We start from the raw sequence: 23,616 nt of genomic DNA, 5'->3' as shown, positions 1-23,616 counted from the left end.
GGACCTGATCCCTTCCCGTGGTTGCCCGCCCCGTTCCGGTTTCCTGTACGCGGCCCGGCCCCTTCGCCTGTGTCCATCACTCCGTACGGAGTAGTCGTCAGCATGACGGACAAACTGCCCTACAAAGTCGGTGAGTTCCAGGACATGCAGCAGGCCGCTTCTGCTCCTTGTCCTTTGGGGGCCTGTGCCGGCGACGGCCGGGGCGCTGACGCGAGGCGCTGAGGACCCCCTTGAATCGTTGGCTCGGCGCGATCCTGGGCGCGCGAGGCCGCCTGGGGGTTGGAGTTCTCGCGCGACGGCGAGCGGGTTGTCGGGGGTGGCCGCGGACTACTAGTTCCGGCATACCCCGCGGGGCCCAGTACCGCGGCGTGGACCGCGAGCCTCCAACCGGCGGCACGTTTCGCCCCGAGCCCGCTGGGGCTGGCGGGAAGTGCGCACCTGGCCGGGGCCTGGGACTGCTGACATCTGCCAGCACCTACACGGGGCGGTCCAGATCCTGCTTCCCGAGCCAGGGCCGGCCCTTTGGCCAGCTGGGTGGTCCCGGACAAGTGCCCGTCCTTCTCTGAGCTTCCTGCAGGGAAGGCGAGGAAACTGGAGCCCCAATAGGCGTGAGAGGCGAGGCCTGGAGAGCGAATGCAGGGCCGGCGCTGTACATTCACAGGGGACTTTGGGCTTGTTACTCAACTTCTGGGGTCACCCGCCTGGCCAACAGGGACAGTCCTGCAGAGAATCTCAAAGAAAATTTGGAGTGGTTAGAACAGTTCTTCTTGCTGTCCTATGGATTGAAGATGATACACTGACAGTTTAAATATCTTGGGCGTTTACTAGGGGATGGGCACCATCTTATATCTTTATCCTAGATTAATTCATTTTATTCACACGGCTTTTACTTTCTCATGTTACGATGAGTGTGCTAAGACACAGGAAATAAAGGTAACCTGCCTTCCTACAGCTGGGACCAAGTGGAGCAGGATATGAACTCGGGCACTGTAGTCTTCTGAGCACACCTTCTCACCACTGCATATCAGAGAACACTAGGAACAACTAATGTTCTTGGAAAAAACCAGTTCATGCTGGCTAGCAGTTTTTGAAGTCAATTCAAGACACCATTAAACCTGGAGAAAGGCATCAACATTTATGGAGCACTCGCTGTGTATCTGATGTTTTGCATGTGTTTACAGAACAATCAGAGGTGGGTTGGATCCCGCTATAGTTTACAGAGAAAGCAGCTGAGGCTCCAACAGGAAGTGATTTGCAGAGATTCTGTGAAATACAGTTGACCTTTGAGAAACAAGGGTCCATTATGTGTGGCTTTTTTCAATAAATACACAGTTTGTCCTTCATGTCTCTAGATTTGACACCTGTGGTATTTTCCATCAGTGGTTGGTTGAATCTGCTTATGTGGAGGGCCATATGCATTGTTCTGTGCCATTTATTTTTTAAAGGTTAAAAAAATTTGGTTGGCCGGAACCGGTTTGGTTCAGTGGATAGAGCGTCGGCCTGCGGACGGAAAGGTCCCAGGTTCGATTCCAGTCAAGGGCATGTACCTGGGTTGCGGACACATCCCCAGTAGGGGGTGTGCAGGAGGCAGCTGATCGATGTTTCTCACTATCTTTCTCCCTTCCTCTCTGTAAAAAATCAATAAAATATATTTTAAAAAAAAAATTTGGAAGAAGGGCACCTGTGCTGTGGTGTGTGTGTGTGTGTGTGTGTGTGTGTGTGTGTCCATGGCAAAAAAAAAAAAAAATTTGGTTGGTTTTTAGGGAGAGAGAGAGAGACATTGATTTGTTGTTCTACTGATTTGTGCATTCATTGGCTGCTGCTTGTACGTGCCCTGACCAGAGATCGAACCCAAAACCTTGCTGTATAAGGATGACGCTCTAACCAACTGAGCTATCTGGGGAGGGCAATTCTATGCCATTTTACATGAGGGATTGGAGCATCCATGGATTTTGGTATCCTCATGGGTGGGTCCTGGAACCAATCTCCCATGGATACCAAGGAAGACTGGAGTTTTGGAGGCGTCAAAAGTTATAGACAGATTTATGTATTTATTTTTATGTTATTGATTTGAGGGAGAGGGAAGGGAGAGAAAGAGAGACATTGATTGCCTGCTTCCCACATGCACGCTGACCAGGGATCGAACCTGTAACTTGGGCATGTGCCCTGACTGGGAATCAACCTATGACCTTTTGGTGCACGGGATGATGCCCAACCAACTGAGTCACACCAGACAGGGCCAGACTTAAAAAGCAAATTAATTGTAGGTTGTTTTTTTTTTAATATATTTATTGATTTTTTACATAGAGGAAGGGAGAGGGATAGAGAGCCAGAAACATCGATGAGAGAGAAACATCCATCAGCTGCCTCCTGCACACCCCCCACTGGGGATGTGCCTGAAACCAAGGTACATGCCCCTGACCGGAATCGAACCCGGGACCCTTGAGTCCGCAGGCTGACGCTCTATCCACTGAGCCAAACCGGTCAGGGCTTGTTTTGTTTTTTTACTTTAATGCAAAATCTTTATTTAGAACTTGTGTGTCACTGAGCAGGTCAGTCATCCTGAAATCACAAGTCTTTAATTACATTATGCAGAGAAATACAAGAGTTCCTTGCACTTTTTTTTTTTTTTAGGAAGGCAAATTTAAAAAAACTTTTATCTTTTAAATTGATTTCAGAGAGGGAGAGGGAGAGAGAGAAACATCAATGATGGGAGAGAATATTGGTTGGCTGCCTCCTGCCCACCCCCTACTAGGGATTGAGCCTGTAACCCAAGCATGTGCCCTTGATCGGAATCGAACCTGGAACCCTCAGTCTGCAGGCCGACCCTCTATCCACTGAGCCAAACCGGCTAGGGCAGTAAGGCAAATTTTCAAAAAATATGTTTTCATTGATTTTTAGAGAGGGGAAGGAAGAGGGATAGAAAGATAGAAACATCAATGATGCGAGAGAAACATCCATCAGCTGCCTCCTGCACGCTCCCTACTGGGGATCAAGCCTGAAACCCTGGCCTGTGCCCTGACCTGGAATTGGACTGGTGACCTCTTGGTTCATGGGTCAATGCTTCACCACTGGGCTTGCATAGATTTTTGAGTGGGGTCATTGCCCCTAACCCCTGTGTTGTTCAAGGGTCAATTGTAGTAGCTTATCAGTAGTAGATTATGAAGTAATGGCCAGAGTAGATGTCCCCATTTTATGGTGATGAAACTGAAGCCCAGAAAGGTTAAGTCAAGGTAGCGTTAGTGGCTACCTTGTCATGCTATGGAGAATCGATGGGTCAGGGTTGAGGGCATTGGGTTTTGTGGGAGGAGATAAGGCTACATTTGGAAGTGAGGGAGCTTGGCTGGGATGGAGGGAGGAAGCCCCCATTGAGGAGGGCATACTGTGCTAGCCTTTGTCCATATGACATCTTTAATCCTCAGGACTCAGCAAGGTTGGGGATGATTATTCCCACTTTACAGATGAAGAAAGTGAGGCTCTGAGAGGGTCTTGCTATCCCTCTTGGCTTGTCCTGGCCAAGAGGTGTCCCTGCAACTTCAAGTTCTCAGCTCCTGTAGGACCAAAAGCCTCAGAGCTTGGAGCACCAGACCTTCCTGTGCCTTTGGAGTAGAGGGAAGACTGTGGGGCTGGCACAGCTGCCTTGAGGGCAGTGGAGTTATTTTTAGCTAGACGGACAGGTGGTGATAGAGTGGGTGGAGCTTAGCAGGATAGGACGGAACCCATTGTCCATTACTGCTGGGCCTCAGGAGCCTTGAGAAGGCCTCTGGCGCTAGCTCTTTCTGGCCACCAGTCCCACCTCTGCCACTGATTGACTGTGGAATCTGCGGCAAACCCCTTTCTTGGTCTGTGCTGCGCCAGCGCGGCCATGGGTGAACCTGAGGGGCGGGCAGTGAAGGATTAGAAAAGACAGACAAGAGAAAAAGCTGGGGCTAGATGTGACGCTGCCCTCTGATTAGAGAGACAGTGCCACGACCTGCAAGCCGAGTCTTTATTTTATAGCCAGATTCCACGAGGCAAAGTAAGGGTGTGGTTAAGATGTTTATAATGTTCTCGCGGGTTTCAAATCTTACTCAATTACATGCACCTGAATTCTATCAAGCCCACATCACTCAGCCTCTTGGGACCATAAGGTCAAGCTTACAACTATAGCCTTTGGCTATAATTGTGCTGGGACTTGCACGTGGCTTTGCCACGAGAGGATCGTGCCCTCTCATTAGTCCGAGGCTTGAACCTGTCCAAACACTGAAGCAGCTCTCCACATGGGTCCTTTTCTCATTGGTAAATGCTGGGAGTTGCACTGGGTTTAGATTTGTTTCTTTTTTGCCACCCTGTCTTGTGCCAGCTCCTTTCATGGACCTTCTCTCATTCAGTCCTAACAACAGATATGGTCAGTAAACATTTGCTGAACCCTTCTCTGTGCCAGGCCCTGCTGGGCACTGGACATGCAAAGGTGACTCAAGGATGAGGTTGGGACAGACACGCATACATTTAATGTATTGTTGTCTCCATTTTGTAAGTGAGGAGTCCCTCCCACTTCTTTCTCCACAGCCACCACCCCAGTTCTGGTCACTCTCCTCACAGGTTTCCCTAGGTCTCTTGCTCCACATATACATGCAGCCATCAAAGGGGTCTTTTCTTTTTAGAAAATATTTCTATTGATTTCAGAGAGAAAGGGAGAATGAGAGAGAGAAACATCAATGATGAGAGAGAATCATTGATTGGCTGCTGCCTCCTGCACGCCCCACAACCTGGGCATGTGCCCTGACTGGGAATTGAACTGTGACTTCCTGGTTCATAGGTTGATGCTTAACCACTGAGCCATGCTGACTGGGCCAAAGGGGTCTTTTCAAAAGACAAACTGGTCATGATACTTGCCCTTAAAACTCTGTAGGCTTGCCACCTTACTGGGAATAAAATCCTGACTTATCTTACTCCCTCTACTAGAGTCATTCTGGTGCATTCCATTCCTCCAGTAGAAATATACCAAATTCTTTCTTGTTTCCAGGTTTTTGTTGAGCACCTACTGTTTTCCAGGTCTGTATCAGATGCTTGGGGAGGAACCATGCAGGCTAAGAGAACTTGGGCTAAAGCCCTGAGGAGGGAATGAGTTTAGATTGTCTGAAGACCGAAGACCAACAGTAAGCAGATCTATGTGGTTGAGAAGCTAGGGAGGAGGAGAAGGGGGAGGAGAGGTAGGAGAACAAAGGTGGGCAGTCATGTGGGTAGGACCCTCGGGCCATGTGAAGAGTTAAGATTTTATTAATGGACTAGAGGCCTGGTGCACAAAATCATGCACACTGAAAGGAAATTAATTTGAACTATTTTAGAGGCTGGGGAGGGTCTGTAGGAGGGCTTGCCCAGTCCCAATCGGCCGGACCTCAGCAGCAAGCTAACCTACCAATCAGAGCGTCTGCCCCCTGATGGTCATTGTGCGTCATAGCGAATGGTCAAACGGTCAGACACTTAGCATATTAGGCTTTTATATAGAGAGAAGATAAGGGGAAGCCATTGGAGGTTTGTTTTTTACTTTAGCAGAAGAGTGGAGGTGATATAACTTAAATTTTATAAAGCATCTTCTGGCTTCTATAGGGAGAATAGTAGACCACTGAAGAGGCTTCTTCAGTGATCCAAGGTAGTAAGATGTGGTTGGATTGCTTATATATTTGTGATTTTGAGCCAACAATATGCTGATGGATTAGAAGAGGGTGAAAGGGGAAAAGAACCAAGAAAATTTTTGTCTGGAGTGGCTGATGGAATGGTATTTCATTTCCTAAAATGGGAAAATTGGGGGAAGGTAAGGAGTCATGGGAGTTCAGACTTGACACATAATAGATCTGATTGTGCATCTAAGTGGAGATATTCAGTAGGCAATTGGATTATATGAGTCGCCTAATCAGGGGAGAAGTTGGACTGGAGATAAATACGTGGGAGTCACTGCTGTAGAGACGGTATTTAAAGGAAAAGGGAGAAGATGGAACCCTGAGGGCTTCCAACATTAGTCACTTAAAGGAAGAGGAGCCAGAAAAGTAGGAGGAAAAACACTGGACAGTTATAGAAGCCAAACAAAGAAAGGGTTTCAGAAGGAAGGAGTAATTAGTGGGATCAGTGCGGCAGGGAGAAACATGAACGTAGATAATTGACTATTAGATGTGGGAATCAGGCTGGTCTTGAGAGACCTTGAGAAGAGTAGTATCCATGCAATAGTGAAGTCTCAAGGACATGGGTTTAACTATGGTGGGAGTTTTGCCATGAGTTATCAGAGGACAGAAGGGTAGAAGGGACAGCAAAATCTTAAACTGTGGGAGGAAGAAATTGAGAACATGAAGGCCAACTATGAGGGGCAGTGGAAACTGGTAGCATTAGAGGTTCAGACCTGACTGGCCGTGGCTTTACTAGAGTTGGGGCTGTAGAGGGAGAAGATTGGAAAGATGGGACATAGTCAGAGTCATCAATATTCCAGGGAGGAGTATCATTGGTGATGGGCGGCCAAGGTGGGCAGGGTGGGCAGGGGGAGGGTGTGTGTGTTGAGGCCCAGTAGAAGTAGTCCCTCCCATGGAGGAGGAATATTTCATCTTTGAATTGTACAGCAGGAAGCAGACTGACTTAGTTTTATTATTTGTTATTACCCCCTTGGGCCGCGGTCAGCTAACCGCGGCTCGGTTTGCCGACCACTGCCCTTGGGTAATTGACAGGATCTAAGCTTCCCTAAAGATAATAATCACCAGCAGTCCCAGGCCCCATCCTAGATCTATTGAATCTGATTTTCCAAGAGAGATTTATAAGCATGACAGATAACTTTTACAAGGGAAGGGACTGACCTTCGGAATGGGCTACTATGGCGCGGGTAGGGAGGGTGAGATTATTAGAAGAATATTGAGATAGAGAGCTCAGAATAGTATTCTTTTTTCCTGCCTGAGAATTTGGACAAATTTGAGACATTTGGGGTGGCAGATAGAAGCCAAAATACAACTTTCATTACTAACATTGAAGCCAGAGGATGTAGATTAGCATTGAAGAACAAGGAGGTTCATGTGTACCTGCTAACTGAACCCCCAAATTCAGTTACATATCTGTTACAGGCAAGGTGGGCCTGGATAGGTTTCTGTGTGGAAGAAATGCTTCCTGCAAGCAAGGGGGCTCCTGCTTGCTTGCAAAAGAAGGGAGAGCTGCGCCCTGGTTAGTGTGGCTTAGTTAGTTGGGCATCTTCCTGTGTACCGAAAGGTTGCCAGTTTGACTCACAGTCAGTGCACATCCCCGATACGGGGCGTGCAGGAGGCAGCCAACCAATGTTTCTCTCTCACATCGGTTTCTCTCCCCTTCCCTTCCTCTCTCTGTAAATATCAATAAAAATCTTTTTTAAAAAGTATTTTAAAAAAAGGAGCTGAACTGTACATGCCCAATTTATTCCTCTCAAGTTTACTAATCAGACAAGTCACTCCACCTCCCCTGGGGCAGAAAGGAGCCAAGAGTGTCACACAGATGAATTCTCTCCATGTGGAAACATCAGGAATGGGGAAAAAGCATTTTCATATCTTAAGGAAAATCAAAGAACTGTGCCAAATCCAAGGTGTTAGGTAGTATTATTTGAGTATGAAGTCAGCAAGAGTGATGACTTGGAAGATGGACGGTCAACCAGGAGCTAACATCTTTAGGGAATGAAAAAGTTGGTAGGTGGCAGTAAAAAAGGTAGTGGGAAGTATATATACATATATATAGGCTGACAGCTATTTTTCAAGGGGCACTTCCTGTGTTATTTACACACTAGAGGCCCAGCATGCGATTGAAATCGCGTGAGGAGGCGCCCCACGGGCCGCTGCAGAAGTTAGGCTGGATCCACGCCACGGGCGGCTGGGAACCGGGCGGCTGGGACCTGTGCCTGACGTCCGTCCCAGGCCCCTCCTGCCCCCCTGCCTGTGTCCGCTCCAGAGCTGCCCAAGCTGGTGCGGCAGGCCCCCCTGTGTCTGTCTCTGCTCTAGGCCTCACCTGCGCGTGCAACCTCCTCCTGTCTGGTCATGACCTGCTACGGTGTCCCGGCCTAATTTGCATATTACCTGCGCATATATATATATATATATATATACACACACACACACATATATGTATACACACACATATATATACACACACACATACACATACGTACTTGTGTGATTCTTTGATTAAATATACTTTCCCACAAGATTATAAGTTGAGGTTAGGCAGGGACCATGCCTTTCTTTTTTGACTGCCTCAGCTCCATAAATTCTTGTTGAATGAGTGACAGTCAGTGACCAGATTGCTCAGACTAATGTTTCAAGTCCACACGTGGATGAGTGACCAGTGGCATGCTTCCTGGTTGGTGGGATGAGCCGCTCATGGAACTCCCATCCATCCTCTCTCTGCAGCTGACATCAGCCTGGCCTCCTGGGGACGCAAGGCCCTGGACATTGCGGAGAACGAGATGCCGGGCCTGATGCGCATGCGGGAGATGTACTCAGCCTCCAAGCCACTGAAGGGTGCCCGCATCGCCGGCTGCCTGCACATGACCGTCGAGACAGCCGTCCTCATTGAGACCCTTGTTGCCCTGGGTGCTGAGGTGAGCTCTGCAGCTATTCTGTGTGAAGTGGGAAATCCAGTGTGGTGCCCCCTCATGCCCAGCTGGGGCGCCAGCCTTGTCACAGTGCCGTCACTTTTGTGGTGACTGGTGTGCAAATTTTTTTTCTGACTGGGAAGATAGCATTAAACTGCCCTCAATTCACATCCTCCTGACTAAGGAGCTCTGGTAGAAAAATTCAACTCCAGTGTCCAACTGATTCATGGAAGGACTGGCTCTCATTGGCCCTCCTAGGGTATGTGCCTGCCCTGGGCCAATCATGGCTGCCAGAAGGATGATGTGCTCTGATTGGTTCAGCCTGGGTCATGTGTACCTGATTGATAGCTCTTCTAACCTCTTTAGGAGTCTTGGAACAAGATAATGCTTCTCCAAAAGAGGGCAGGAGAGCAGCCAAAACAACAGATTACATTAGACTCAGTCCTTGTACTTTTTTCTTTTAAGCATTCACACTCTGATTTTAGAGCTTTAAATACTATCTACATCAGTGGTTCTCAACCTTCTGGCCCTTTAAATACAGTTCCTCATGTTGTGACCCAACCATAAAATGATTTTCGTTGCTACTTCATAACTGTAATGTTGCTACCGTTATGAATCGTAATGTAAATATCTGATATTCAGGATGGTCTTAGGCGACCCCTGTGAAAGAATTGTTCGACCGCCAAAGGAGTCATGACCCACAGGTTGAGAACCACTGATCTACATGGTGATGACTCTCAGATAAATGTACCAGCCTAGATTTTCCTCCACTCCCACCCCGCACCTCGAGATTTGTATATTCAGCAGCTGTGTGCCATCTCCACTTGGAGAGCTAATAGACATAACAACTTCAACATATCCAGACAAACTCGTGATTTCTTGTGCGCCCCTCCCCCACCCCTTTCTGCAGTCTTCCTCACATAAGCAAATGGGAATTCAAGAACCTGGGGTCATCCCTGGCTCCACTTCGTCTCTCACTCCAACAACTAATTCTACAGCAAATCGGTTCAGCTCAGCCTTCAAAAGATACCTAATATCACCTCCACTGCTACTGTTAAATCTCTTGCCTGACCTCTTAACAACAGCTTTTTCACTCCTCTCCTTGCTTCCTTGTGGAGCCCTTTCTCTTCCACATAGCACCAGGGTGCTGTTTTAAAACGTAAGTTAGGTCTTGTCACTGCTCTGGTTCCTATTCACTTACCAGGTCCACCACTCTGTGGTCTCAGAGCTGGCTGGGCCTAGATCATACAGTAAGCTTCTCACTTTTAGCACCAGGGCTTTTCCTTATCCCTGTCCAATGACCCTGGTGTTACTGTGACCACACAGCCATGTCTTACTGGCTCTTCTAGGTGCAGTGGTCCAGCTGCAACATCTTCTCCACCCAGGACCATGCAGCAGCTGCCATTGCCAAGGCCGGCATTCCGGGTGAGTCCTGCTTGCTGCTGGGGGATGTGGGAATGCATGAAGGGGCTCTTGCTTCTCCGTGTTCGCTTCCTGGCTCCTACAGTGACAGACTCCCCTGCGGCTGGGGAGGGGAGTCATGGTCACACAGTCCTAGCCTAATGACCCATAGGAAAGAGCTGTTTTATTCTCTATAATTCTATGGGAGGTACTTAGTGTCCCAACTTGTCTTGTGATCAAGGACAGGATCTTGTGTTTGGGAACCACTTGGTATAGAAGAGGGGGAGTTCCTTAAAAAAAAGGATGTGGAGGAAAAGAGAAAGGATGTAGGGCCCGGCCAATATAGCTCAGTGGTTGAGCATCATCCCATGCACCAAGAGGTCACTGGTTTGATTCCCAGTCAGAGCACATGCCTGGGTTGCAGGCTTGGTCCCCAGTGGGGGACGTGTAGGAGGCAGCTGATCGATGTTTCTATCTCTCCCTCTTCTTCCCCCTCTCTCTCAAAATCATTAAAAACATTTTTTAAAAAAGGGTGGATGTGGGTCTGTTTCCAAAAAGAATCGGGAGGAATACTGGTCAGAAAAAGAGCGCTAGAGGGTCATTGCCTAAGGTCTGTGGAAGGACCAAAAATAAGAGGAAGAGCTTTCATGAGCTGCTGGTGAAATGGCATGTCAGCCTCCGCCTGTGGAGGGGAGTGGTTAGCTCTGATGGTGATTCAGTAGGACATTCATGAGTCCTCACTAGCCTCAGGTGCAGGGGACAGGGTCAGGAGGCTCCCTCCAGCGACTGACCAGGGCTGGATAGGCATGTCTCCCATTGCTCAGCCATGGTTGGGCTTTGTGCCCCTTTTCTGGGAAATTCTTTGTCTTCAGGACCATTGTCTGCCTCAGATAGACAGAGGCAGCCTGGCCTGCTTGGCCAGTGGTCTTTTCTCATAGGTGGTTCATGAGAGCCCCACATATGTGTCCCAGTCATATAATCTGATGGGAGGAGCCTGGACTTGTGCTAATGTCTGGCACAGAATAAGCACTATATACATAATAACTGCTATTAGTAATTTTTTGGCCAGACTTTGCCTGAGACCATCCATCGAGACTGTTGGGCCCTCAAGTCCTTTTAGTGCAGAACAATTCTTGGATCTTGCCTTGTGGGTCCACATAAATATGGCTCCCTGTCTCTGCAGCACCTCATCCCAGCACTTTGGGTGGGATTCTGGTCATTAGGGGTTGATGCCCCTATCCTTGAGGTCTACACAGAAGGGCGTAGGAAAGTAAATAATTCATCCCAGTTACCTGTATCTGCCCTCCAGCTTACTTAATCCATTTACAGATGAGGGAACAGGCTCAGAGAAGTGAAGTGATTTGCCCAAAGTCACACAGCTGACAAGTGCAGAGCCAGGATCTGAACTCAGATCTCTGTGACTCCAAGTTGTGTTCTTATTACCGCTGAGTTCTCAGAGGGGCTGGGCATGGGAATTAGGAAGGAGATAGTTTGGCTCTGCCCAGGTAGTTTCCTGGAGCGGGTTCTAATGGGGAAACAGACACTGATGTGCCATTCACCCTTCAGTGTATGCCTGGAAGGGTGAAACAGATGAGGAGTACCTGTGGTGCATTGAGCAGACTCTGTACTTCAAGGATGGGCCTCTCAACATGATTCTGGATGATGGCGGTGATCTCACCAACCTTATCCACACCAAGTATCCACAGCTCCTGTCAGGTGAGTAGGGTGGGTGGGCTTGGTGCTTGCCTGTGTGAATGCAGCAGGCTGGTAGGATTCCCAGCACCTCAGGCAGCAGATTCTGTGGAAGATGGGAGGACGGCAGGTTTCTACAGGCGTGCTGGGGCCTGACCTGACTTCTGCCAGGGTGGCTGAGGGGCTGGGGGCGGTCTGGCTGAGATGATGGTCCAAGAGCAAGCATAAGCCAGGTCTGTGAATGAGTCAGATTTTTTAAGCAGGGTAAAGAGGAAAGTGGGGTGAGGGAGGAAAGGGCTGACTCTTCAGAAAACAGAAAGAAGCCAACCTGGTTGGTAGCTTCCTTCCCTGGGAGAGGGAGTATCACAGGAGTGGCTAGAGCTCTAGTAAAGGCCAGATGTATGAGTATTAATAGGTTAAGATAAAAGAATTTAGCTTGATCCTGAGAGCAAATGGAAATAATTGGAGGGTTTTGAAAAGATTTCTCTGAAAACGTACATGTTCAAAATGCCTGCTGTGTAGAGGATGGGTTGTGGCTGGGAAGTCAGGTGAGTGGTGGTGGTAGGGACTAGGACAGTGGCAGTGGAATGGAGAGTAGTAGTGGAATGGAGTGGCCTGGTAGTGGTGGTGACTCCTCCCTCTTGCTGGCCTGGATGATTGGGTGGACTGTGGTATCAGTCAGAGATGTGAATCCAGAAAGAGGAGTGGTTTGTGGGGGCAAAGATGAGGAATTTGAGTGAGTTCATGTAATCGGCTCTTGAGGCTTCATTCCAGAGCCACCCTCACCCCCCCCAGCCAGTCCCTTAGGTAGCCCCTTCCTGGTCTGAGGCTTACCCCTTCCTTTCATGTTCAGGCATCCGAGGCATCTCCGAGGAGACCACAACAGGGGTCCACAACCTGTACAAGATGATGGCCAATGGGATCCTGAAGGTTCCTGCCATCAACGTCAATGACTCCGTCACAAAGGTGAGCCTTGGGGCAATGACAGTTCCAGTTGTTGGCTCCCAGTGCAGCTTGGGAGTAGGCCCCTGAGAAGGACCCCTGGGAAAGCTGCAGGCTAGGGACTTGAAGGCCTCATTTGAGGGGAGGAAGGAGATTGCAGACTGAGGGTAATTAGTGTATTAAAGAGGTGAAGAACTATACAGTGAGAGCTGGGCATCAAGAGCTTTAAAGTGAAGCAGATTCTTTGGGCAATCTCTTTTAGTAACTGATCCTGGAGAAGCCTTCTGGACCAGCAGAGAAAGGCTAGCAAGATCTTAGGGCTGTCGCAGGTTATTCCACAGGGCGGAAAGCAGGGTGAGAGGCATATGAGGGCATTAGCTGGTGGAGAAGAGTCATAGATGATCAGCCCAAGGTCCACCAGGCCAAGATGCTGAGAGAGGGTCTGAGGCCATAGGGCCTTGCTTGCTTCCATTGCCCCCATACCCCCTCTCCTTTCAGAGCAAATTTGACAACCTCTATGGCTGCCGGGAGTCCCTCATAGATGGCATCAAGCGGGCCACAGACGTGATGATTGCGGGCAAGGTGGCGGTGGTAGCGGGATATGGCGACGTGGGCAAGGGTTGTGCCCAGGCCCTGAAGGGTTTTGGGGCCCGAGTCATCATCACCGAGATTGACCCCATCAATGCACTGCAGGCTGCCATGGAGGGTACGATAGGGCGAGGGTTGGCTGTCAGTCACTGGGGCCAGAGGAAAGGCAAGGTCACCCTGGATGACCCATGGCCACTGTCTGCACAGGCTATGAGGTGACTACCATGGACGAGGCTTGTCAGGAGGGCAACATATTTGTCACCACCACAGGCTGTATTGACATCATCCTTGGCAGGTAGGGATCCCGGGGAGTGAGAGAAGGGGCTGGGTTGGGGCTGCTCTTTGTTCCTGATGGTCTCCCATGGATTTGGGCTTCGCATAGGCACTTTGAGCAGATGAAGGATGACGCCATCGTATGTAACATTGGACACTTTGACGTGGAGATTGATGTCAAGTGGCTGAATGATAATGCTGTGGAGAAAGTGAACATCAAGCCCCAGGTGCGGAGCCCCAGCCCTTCCAGCAGGGTGGGCAGATGGAGGGCCGAGGGGGGCATGCTCATGGGCTGCCCAAGGGAGGGCAGATGAGGAAGCTCTGGCAACCTGGGCAACAGGATGGGAAGAAGGGGGCCTGGTTTCAGGGCTACCTAAATCAGCATCTCGGAGTTAGGACAAGGCATCCCATTTTTCAAAGATCCCAAGATGATTCTGATGTGCAGCCAAGGTTTAGCACCACTACATTCAGCTTTTACTGAGTGTGGTGATTAAGAACATGGGGTCTGTCCTCAGACTGCCCGGGCTCAAATTGCAGCTACTTGTTAGTGTGGCCTCTGGACAATTTAACCTTTTAAACTTTAGTTTCTTTATCTGTGAAATGGGGATAATAGTAGTACTTAAATCATAGGGTTGTTATTAGTCGCATGTATATATACATATAGTTATGTGTATGCTCTTAGTTCAGGGCACATGCCAGTAAGAGTAATAATATTAACAATAACAACATTACCTAATACTTACCGAATACTTACTATGTGCCAAGCCATGTGTCAAGTGCTTTACATGTGTCAGTTCATTAAATTCTCACAGCAGATCTGTAAGGTCTGTAGCTCAGAGCTGCTTGATAAATATTGTCTGTTATTAATTGTGTCATGGCTTGTGCTAGAGGTTGTCCTAGGGTAGCCTAGGCCCTTCACAGGTGCTGTTGGAGGCAGGTAGGCCTGCTGGGCAAGAGGGTAGGATGAGGCAAGGGTGGACATTAGGAGCATTACCAGCCCTCACTGGTACTCTGCCTACTTGCAGGTGGATCGCTACCGGTTGAAGAACGGGCGCAGAATCATCATTCTGGCCGAGGGCCGGCTGGTCAACCTGGGCTGTGCGATGGGTCACCCCAGCTTCGTGATGAGCAACTCCTTCACCAACCAGGTGCTGGCGCAGATTGAACTGTGGACCCATCCAGACAAGTACCCCGTTGGGGTCCACTTCCTGCCCAAGAAGGTGGGTACCCACCTCCAACCCAGGCCAAGGGTCATATATCCAACCTTGGGCTCCTCACACAAGACTTGCCAGAGTTCACCTGAGAGGTCCACAGGGCAGAAAGCATTTTCTTCATTTAGCAGAGGAGGGAACTCAAGCCCAAAGTAGAGAATGACTCCCATTTTGTACTGGGTGATGAGAAGAGCATGGGCTTTATAGTGAGACCCACCCAGGTTTGAATCTAAGCCTTACCACTTAGCTGTATAACTGGGGCAAGTTACTTAACTTCTTTGTGCTTCTATTTCCTCCTCTGTAAAATGAAGGTAATACTACCTCCTTTAAGGATTGTGAGGATTTCCTTAGATCAGGGGTCACAAACCCATATGCCCTTAGGGATTGGCAGGTAAATGAGTGAATTGGGCTGGGTGGAGACTAACAGAAGAGTACATGCCCAGTGAAGGGGTCAGCTGTCAGTAACCTGGAACACAGGCCCATTTGACCAGGGCTCCTGACATTTCAAGAGAAGCCAGATATTAAGATCTTCGTATGAAATACTCAATTTTTAAATATAGGCAACTTGTTAACAGTTTTTAAAAATAATCAGGTGGGTCAACTTAGACATGTCTATAAGCCAAAAATGCAGGCTGTAGGATTGTGGCCTTGGAATGAAATGATACCACTAACACTGAGTATAGCTCTGACATGCTATGGGAGTGTGGTCAGGGTAACCATGACAAGGAGGTCTTCTCATATCAAACCCAGTGCTTATCCTAACACTGTGCATACCCCCAAGGATCAGAATTCTATGTTTTAGTCCCAGCCTTTTTTTTCCAGTGTCATGGTTGAACTTGGCTTTGCCACTTAGCCTCTCTGGGCCTCAGTTTCCCTAACAGCTAAATAGTAAGAGTAACTCTTGCTCGTCTAGCATTTGATAATGAGGAAGCTTTGATGAAGTCTTCATACCACTCCTCCACCCGTTGAAAGGCTGGTTCTGCCAAGTGAAGTAGGAAGAAGCCTGGGTGCCCTCTCAAGGCCTCGGGCATTTGCCCCCAGAGCATCTGCCCTGAGCCAGCCACCTCCTTTCCACCTAGTCTTCCTTGGGTACTTCCCTTGGACCAGATGTTTTACCCATAAGGGCCTTGAGGGCTATCCTGTTCTATACAGCCTGCCAGGTCCCCAGCCTTGTTATGGGGTTTAAAAAGTCTGATTTGACCTCCATCTGATCCCAGTTGGAATAAATATGATTAATGGTGAGAAATTGAACAGGCCTTAAAATGAGGTCAGGGTTGGAATTAAAAAGTCAAAGATCTCATCTCCTACCCCAGCACATGGCCCCTTCCTTACCTCCTTTATTATGGCCAAGACATGGACGGGGGACAAGACATCCTTGGCTTCATGTCTCACATGTAATGTATGGACAATGACAGAGAGCAGCCACCATTTATTAAGGTATCTACTTGCACCAAGAACTCTAGCATTGATCTTTGTGATAGCCATGAGAGATCCATCCTACAAATGAGGACACTAGGGTTCAGAGATTGACTTGCTCCCACAATTGTCAAGTACTGGGCCAGGAGTAGAACCCAGCTCTACTGTCTGTCAAAGTTAAGCATGATGACGCACTGCCTTCTGGGTGTGGGTTAAAGGAGGAGGAAGAAGTGTATTCAGGGTTAGGCCAGGCCAAGTAAAGGGAGTAGTCATTGTGTACTCTGAGAGAGAGACCTCCATTCTGCTTCCAGAATTAACATGGACTTGGGGCTGGGCTCTGCTAATGCCTTGCCTGCCTCTCCCTAGTTTCTTCTTCTGATAAATAAAAGAGTAAATACTGCCCTCCTTAAGGGTATTTGTGAGGCTCTAGTGAGACAATGGATATGAAACCACTTTGACATGTAAAAGTTGTAGGGGTTGGGCTGTAGTTCCAAGGCCATTGTGTCATCATGGGGTGGGACTTGGGGCAGTAGGGATAGAGAGAAGCCCTACCCAGAGCAGGAAGCTGAGAAAGTGACAGCACACACTCAGAGTTGTCCTTTCTCTAAGTGCCCTTCTTTTCAGACTCCTTTATGCATTTCAGCATTGGTCAGACTTAGAAATTGGCTTTATTTAGCTTCTGTCTTCCTTGGTTTCTGTTCCATCTCTTCAAAGATGCCTTGAAGGCCATAAGTTGAGATGTTTGAGACAAGTTTTGAGGTTTTAGAACCAGATAGACTTGGGTTCAAATCCTAGCTCTATTAATATCTAACTGTGTGACCTTGGGCAAGTCATTTCACCTTTCTGAGCCTTGATTTCTACCTTTGTGAAAGGAGGATGGCAATTTATTAGGATCCTTTTGGTGGCAAGTGGTAGAAACCCCGTTTAAACTGGTGTGTTAGTTATCTATTGCTATATAACAACTTGACCCCAAAACTTATTGTTTAAAACAATAAACACTTATTATTTTAGTTTTTGTGGGTCAGGAATTTGAGAGCACCTTAGTGGGATGCTTCTGATTTGCGGTCCTTCATGAGGTTGCAGTCCTATCCGAAGGCTAGACTGGGGCTGGAAGATCCACTTCACTGTTGGCAGGAGGTCGCATTTCCTAGTCACATTGGAATCTCCATAGGGCTACCTAAGTGTCCTCAGGAGATGGCAGCTGGCCTTTCCCCACAGTTTGGTCCAGGAGAGCAAAGGAAGTAGCTGCAGTGTCGTTTAGAACCTAGTCTCCAAGTCATATACCATCACTTCTGCTTTTTTCTATTCATTAGAAGTGAGTCACTCAAGGGGTGAGCAGTTAGGTGCCACCTCCCGAAAGGAGTATTATGAATTCCTAGACAAAGAATTTAAGGACATACTTTAAAATAACCACAACCAATTTAATCTAAAAAGAAACTCTAAGGAGTATTATGAATTCCTAGACAAAGAATTTAAGGACATACTTTAAAATAACCACAACCAATTTAATCTAAAAAGAAACTCTATTGGCTGTAATGGGTGGGGCAAAAGTAGATTTAAAGTTGTCCAAATGAAAAATAATACAATAATTAATAAATGATAATATAAGAATAAACTCTGTTTCGTGTACTCACAACTGTAAATCTACTTTTGTCCCACCCTGTATAAAGGAGGAGTCCAAGATTCAGACAGTGGACCCAGGGATTCAGTATTCTTAGAGCTCTGTGTTTCTCTGTTTTGGCTCTTTTTTTTTCTTTACATTCACTTCACTTGTCAAATAGACTTACCACTAGCAAACTGAGACTGATACCCTCCCTGTTTAGAAATCCCAGTGAAATTGGAGAGACCCATCTCTACCTGTTATGGAAAATGTTCTGTCCCTAGATATATTCCAGAGAAACATTTTGGTTAGCTACTTGGGTTGGTGGAAGGTGGGAAAGGAGATGTAATTGATGGTCCCACCAGGTTACTTGGAGGGGAGGATGTATCACATGGTTCCCTCTTGAGGAAGGGGAGTGGGCAGTCAAAAACAGCACATCCACTGAGCCTGACCGAAGATAGGATGAGGTATTACGTGTAACGCATGGCAGGTACCTCAACACAACAGTTCTTGCCTCCATTGGCAGCTGGATGCAGGTAAGAGGTTCCAGAGCATGGTACTGACTCCACTTCTTCCTGTGTTTCTCCCCAGTTGGATGAAGCAGTAGCTGAAGCCCACCTGCGAAAGCTGAATGTGAAACTGACCAAGCTGACTGAGAAGCAGTCCCAGTACCTGGGCCTGCCCCGTGATGGCCCCTTCAAGGCCGATCACTATCGGTACTGAGAACCAGACCTGCCCTTTTGCCTTCTAGCTGCTGTCCTTGCCCATGTCCCACCTCTTCTCCTCAAGAGCAAATGGCACCAATTTTGAGAGTGATTTGTTAATGTCCCCCATCGACTCCCTGGGGCTGGTCACTCCGTCTTTGGCCTCCACTATGTCCCTCATACTGTTCCTTGTGTGGGAGAGGGAATTGAGAAGCCCCTCCTCAAGCCCTGGTCACAGTGGAGATACATAGGAGATACCCACAGGTATGAGCTCAGGGGTTTTAGAACTGCTCACTCAGCCAGTCCTTCCTTAGGCTGGAAGTTGGAAGTGATGTTCATAACACCTGTGCACTTTACTATCTAAGCCCTCACCTGCCCTATGGATGTTGTGTCCATACTTTTGATTCACAGGTTCACTGTTCCTCAGCCCATGACAAATGAGAAGGAGCTATATCAATGGGCGGGGAGGAACTGCTGGAGTTCGAATGCTCCTGAGAGCCTGGCTTAGTGCTGGGCATTCTCTTACACCTCAGAACAATGAGGTTGGTACTTTCAGTCCCTATTTTACAGGGGTTATAAAATACAGTTATTGGACAGCCAAGAAAGGACAAGAGAAGTGACAGCCAGAGGTTGAGAGGGGCCAGAGAATCTTAAAAGCAGGCATAGATCTGCCACCACTTTGTAATGGTTCCTTATCACAACCCTAGGTCAAAAAGATAAATTTTGTTTATGTTTATATAATGTTAGAGCAAGAAGGTAAATAAAAATTTTGGTGCCTAAAATAATTTTGAGCCTTTATTATATAGACTATAGGTCCGGTGCACGAATTCATGCAACAGTGGGGTCCCTTGGCTTGGCTCTCTGACATTCCCTGAGGGGTTCTGGATTGCGAGAAGGCACAGGCCAGGCTGAGGGACCCCACCTGTGCTCAATCAGAGCTGGGGAGGGATGCGGGAGGTTGGCCAGCCAGAGAGGGACCGCGAGAGGGCTCCAGGGAGTGTCCGGCCCATCTCAATCAGGAGCTCAGCAAGCTAACCTGGTCAGTGTCTGCCCCCTGGTGGTCAGTGAACATCATAGCAAGCTGTGGAGCAGCCTTAGCATATCATTAGCATATTATGCTTTGATTGGTTGAACACACAACCGGACAACCAGACTCAGCATATTAGGCTTTTATTATATAGGGCTAGAGGCCCGGTGCACAAAAATTTGTGCACTCGGGGGGAGTCCCTCAGCCCGGCCTGTACCCTCTCACAGTCTGGGACCCCTTGGGAGATGACCATCTGCTGGCTTAAGCCGGCTCCCTGGGGGGGGCTTGGGCCTAAGTTGGCAGTCAGACATCCCTCTGGCAGCCCAGGAGCCCTTGGGGGATGTCCACTTGCCAGCAGGGAACAGACCTAAGCTGCAGTTGGACATCCTTAGCGCTGCTGAGGAGGCGGAAGAGGCTCCCACCACCACCGCTGTACTGGCAGCTGTCAGCCTGGCTTGTGGCTGAGCAAAGCTCCCCCTGTGGGAGTGCACTGACCATCAGGGGGCAGCTCCTACATTGAGTGTCCCCTCGTGGTCAGTGTGTGTCATAGTGACCAGTCATTCCCAGTGGTTCTGCTGTTAGGGTCAATTTGCATATTACCCTATTATTATATAGGAGTGCCTGGCCAGCCTGGGTGAGGGGCTGATGGCTGTTTGCAGGCTGGCCACAGCCCCTTCAGGGTGGGGGTCCTGCTGGGGTGCCTGGCCAGTCTGGGTGAGGGGCTGAGGGCCGTTTTCAGGCTGGCTAAGCCCCCCAGCAGGGACCCTCACCCCATGAGGGTGCGGCCAGCCTGGGTGAGGGGCTGATGGCTGTTTGCAGGCTGGCCACAGCCCCTAGCCACCCAAGCTCCCAGTGGAGGCTGGCTGGAAGCAGATATCTGGGATTTATTTGTCTTCTATAATTCAAACTTTGTTGCCATGAGTGGAGGCCACAGCCGGTTCAGGGCTGGCAGGAAGCTTGGCTTCCTCCATCACCCGGGCAACCAAGCCTCCTGCTTGCTCCAGCTCTGTGGCTGCCGGTCGCCATCTTGGTTGGGTTAATTTTCATATAGTTGCTCTGATTGGCTGGTGGGCGTGGCTTAGGGCATAGCAAAGGTATAGTCAATTAGCATCTTTGTCTTTTATTAGTGTAGATAATCCACTGTTAATGTATGCCATGAGCAAGGGGTAATAGTTGTATGCTGATGAAGACATGGGGTTTGGGGTAAGGGGTGGAGGTAGAAGAGGGTATAGGGAGGATAAATGGTGATGGGGGAAAAAAAGACATGGGGTTGTCTGCAGTGTGGAGTTATAAAGGCTGCAGGCAAACCTTTGGGATTGGAAGGATGGGTAAAGTGAAGAGAACTATATTGTCTCTTCTAAACAGCCTGGTTTTAACCCAATCTAAGATTCATTTAGTAGGTGAATTTAACCCTTTACATTTATTGTAATTCCTTTTGTATTTATTTCCTCTACCTTAGTTTTTTTTTTTTTTTTTTATTGATTTTTTTACAGAGAGGAAGGGAGAGAGATAGAGAGTTAGAAACATCGATGAGAGAGAAACATTGATCAGCTGCCTCCTGCGCATCTCCCACTGGGGATGTGCCCGCAATCAAGGCACACGCCCTTGACCGGAATCGAACCCGGGACCCTTCAGTCCGCAGGCCGACGCTCTATCCACTGAGCCAAACCGGTTTCGGCTACCTTAGTTTTTGTGTCCCAATTCATATTTTCTTTTTTGCCCCATTTCCACTTTGGGCTGATCCATTGCTGCTTGGGGAACTATTATTTATTGAGCACCTACAGGCTGCTAGGGGCTTTGTCGTTGATTTTCTTTATTCTCACAACAAGCTTAGTATATTATACATCCTAATTTTATAGATGAGAATGGAATCTCAGAGGTTAAATTAAGTGTCTTTCCTAAAGTCACAGTTTATAAAAGGCCTCATGAATGAAATCACAGAAAGGTGGGTGGAAAGTTGGGCTCCCTATTTGCCTAAATGGTCATTGGCTGAACCACTGTTCTTGTCTGGAATATTAAAGCAAAATATCCTACCTGGGATTGGTAACTGGAAACTGCTCTTAGGGTCATCTACTGGATGGAAGCCCAATAGGAATGGCTGATACCTGACCCCAGCCTGCTCAGATCTCAAGCTGGAGGTAGAAGGCAGGCACACAAACAGCCTTGCCATCTCCTGGTACATCTTTTTATCTGCCCAGCTTTAGAGTTTAGTGCCTGGCAGCAGTAGGAGAAAGACAGCAGGAAAGAGGTGATACTTGAAATCAATTTTGATAGAAATGAAGACTTAACAGAAGGAACTGAAAACAAGTGTATTCTAGGCAGCAGCAGACTGGCTTAAGCAAGAAAAGAGTGAGAGGGTAGGAGAGAAAGAGTGTTTTGGCTGCACAGATTCCTGAAATGTCCTTTCTTGATTAAATATTCCATACTTGTGTCTTGTTCATTTTTGTATTCTCAGTCTTTGGCTATGAGGTGATATTACTCCTATGCTAGTAATGAGGACAGGTTCAGAGAGGCCAAGTGGCTGACCCTAAATTATACAGTAAGTTATATGCACACCTGATATAATTGCTGTAAGTAATTTACAAACTTTGGTAGTTAAATGGTAGTTATTAGTGACAAATGACATGGGACCCACTTAGCTGATCATGACATCAGTGGTCAAAACAGACCTAAGAGTCACTACTATGCCCACTGCTATTTCTTGTACACTTAATTGTGTGCTAGAACTTGTGCTAAGTAAGAACTTAGCTATTCTTCATGATAACCTTGTAGGGACTTGAATTCTTGTTTTACAGATCGAGAAACTAAGGCTCTGAGAGATACCACGAGAGTTGGTTTTGTACTAGGTAGGGCTCTTAACCCCAAATCCAAGCTCTTTCCACACCCACAGGCCCTGGTTTAGGAGGAAGGGAGCCTGGTTTCAGACCCTCCAACACTTGGAGCAGTAACTCTGGAACTGTAACCCAGGTACCCTAAAGGCAAGACTGCCACCAATGAGTGCTGCCCACAGTGCCCACTTTAGCCACTCTACCATGGTAATCTTTGGGACAATGACTTCTCAGTAGAAAAGAGGAGAAGGCCACTGTTCATCTGAGCCAGAGAGGTTAAATGCCTTATTTGCACCACAGCCATGTTGCCTCCTCCAACGGGCCCGGCTCGTGTGCAAGCACACTCCGTTCCCTCAAGTCTGTCTCCTCCCAGACACAGGAACTGCCTTTCCAGATGTTCCCATCTGTGAGATCCCATGTAGTCCCCCCACTTCTGGTCCCCTATGGATTCTGGTTTATTACCCAGGCTTTTTCCCCCTTTCCTTTTTTGGAGATGTCCTGCCAGTCTGGTCTTAGCCTTAACTCTGATCTCAGGTCTGCTAATCTGTCACATGGGTAACACTGACCAGGCGCTCATAATGAAAGATGATGTGTCTCCTACGCCCCTTACCCTGACTCCTGATATCTGGGCTCTGCCATCAAAGCTTCCTGGGGAAAGAAGGAATTGGCCAAGGGTCCTGTACTATCTAGCCTGGCCATGGCTGTTTTTGTTTTCTCAGGAAAGGGAACCATTCCTAACAACTGTTTTAGCCTCTACCAGGGCCTATGGTCATGGTCCACTGGACCATAAGTTCTGTAAGGAGAGGATACATATTGGACTCTTTCGCAATATTCACAGCACCTGGCACATTGTAGGTGCTCAGCACACATTTGCTGAATGAATAAATGGGTTCGTCTTCCATGCAGTTGTTTGGACTCAGCAGCTAAGTGGTTTGTTTGTTTTTTAATCACTAACGGACTAGTTCGTTGGCTTTGCATCTCGGGCCTCACCCCTGGGAGCCAAATGGTGCCTGGTTGGTGAGCAACGTCTGGAAAACACAGGAGTAGTGGCTGCAATATGTTCCTAATATTCTCATTAATGATGGCATTTGTCAGTAGCAGCTGTGGTACAAGGTACAAAAGGTTCTTGTCCTATGGTCTTGCAGCCTAAGTGATAGTAAACAAAACAAGCAATTGGTAGCTCCCCCCCCCCCCCATTTCTTATTAAGGCACAAGAAGCATCACTACCTCAAATTTATAACAAGAACATCAGGAATAATGGCAGGAGCTTCCCAATTTATACACAGGAAAAGGAAGCCCAGAGAAGCACAGACTTGTCCAGAGTGCAGAATTGTGTTACTAGCTTAGCCTGGAGCACCCATCTTT

The 23,616-nt window shown here is 48.1% G+C and overlaps 1 protein-coding gene across 1 annotated transcript; it reads left to right on the top strand.

Moving 5' to 3' along the window:
* AHCY (adenosylhomocysteinase) lies at positions 1-19,174 on the top strand. Its single transcript, XM_081097014.1, has 10 exons — positions 1-130; positions 8,385-8,575; positions 9,919-9,994; positions 11,537-11,686; positions 12,516-12,628; positions 13,103-13,310; positions 13,400-13,487; positions 13,575-13,692; positions 14,491-14,685; positions 18,284-19,174. Exons 1-10 carry the CDS (start codon positions 103-105, stop codon positions 18,413-18,415), a joined length of 1,299 nt encoding a protein of 432 aa, XP_080953140.1. The 5' UTR covers positions 1-102; the 3' UTR covers positions 18,416-19,174.
* The last annotated feature ends 4,442 nt before the right edge of the window (positions 19,175-23,616 follow it).

This window comes from Myotis nattereri (genome assembly GCF_964212035.1).
Source record: "Myotis nattereri genome assembly, chromosome: 8".
Lineage (NCBI taxonomy): Eukaryota > Metazoa > Chordata > Mammalia > Chiroptera > Vespertilionidae > Myotis > Myotis nattereri.
This window is presented reverse-complemented; position numbering and strand designations above follow the sequence as displayed.

Bases quoted from the DNA above. Each gene is read 5' to 3' on its own strand.
- AHCY (XM_081097014.1), top strand. From the start codon at position 103: ATGACGGACAAACTGCCCTACAAAGTCG. The intron at 13,488-13,574 runs GTAGGGATCCCG...GGCTTCGCATAG, and splicing joins ATTGACATCATCCTTGGCAG to GCACTTTGAGCAGATGAAGG. The intron at 14,686-18,283 runs GTGGGTACCCAC...GTTTCTCCCCAG, and splicing joins TCCACTTCCTGCCCAAGAAG to TTGGATGAAGCAGTAGCTGA.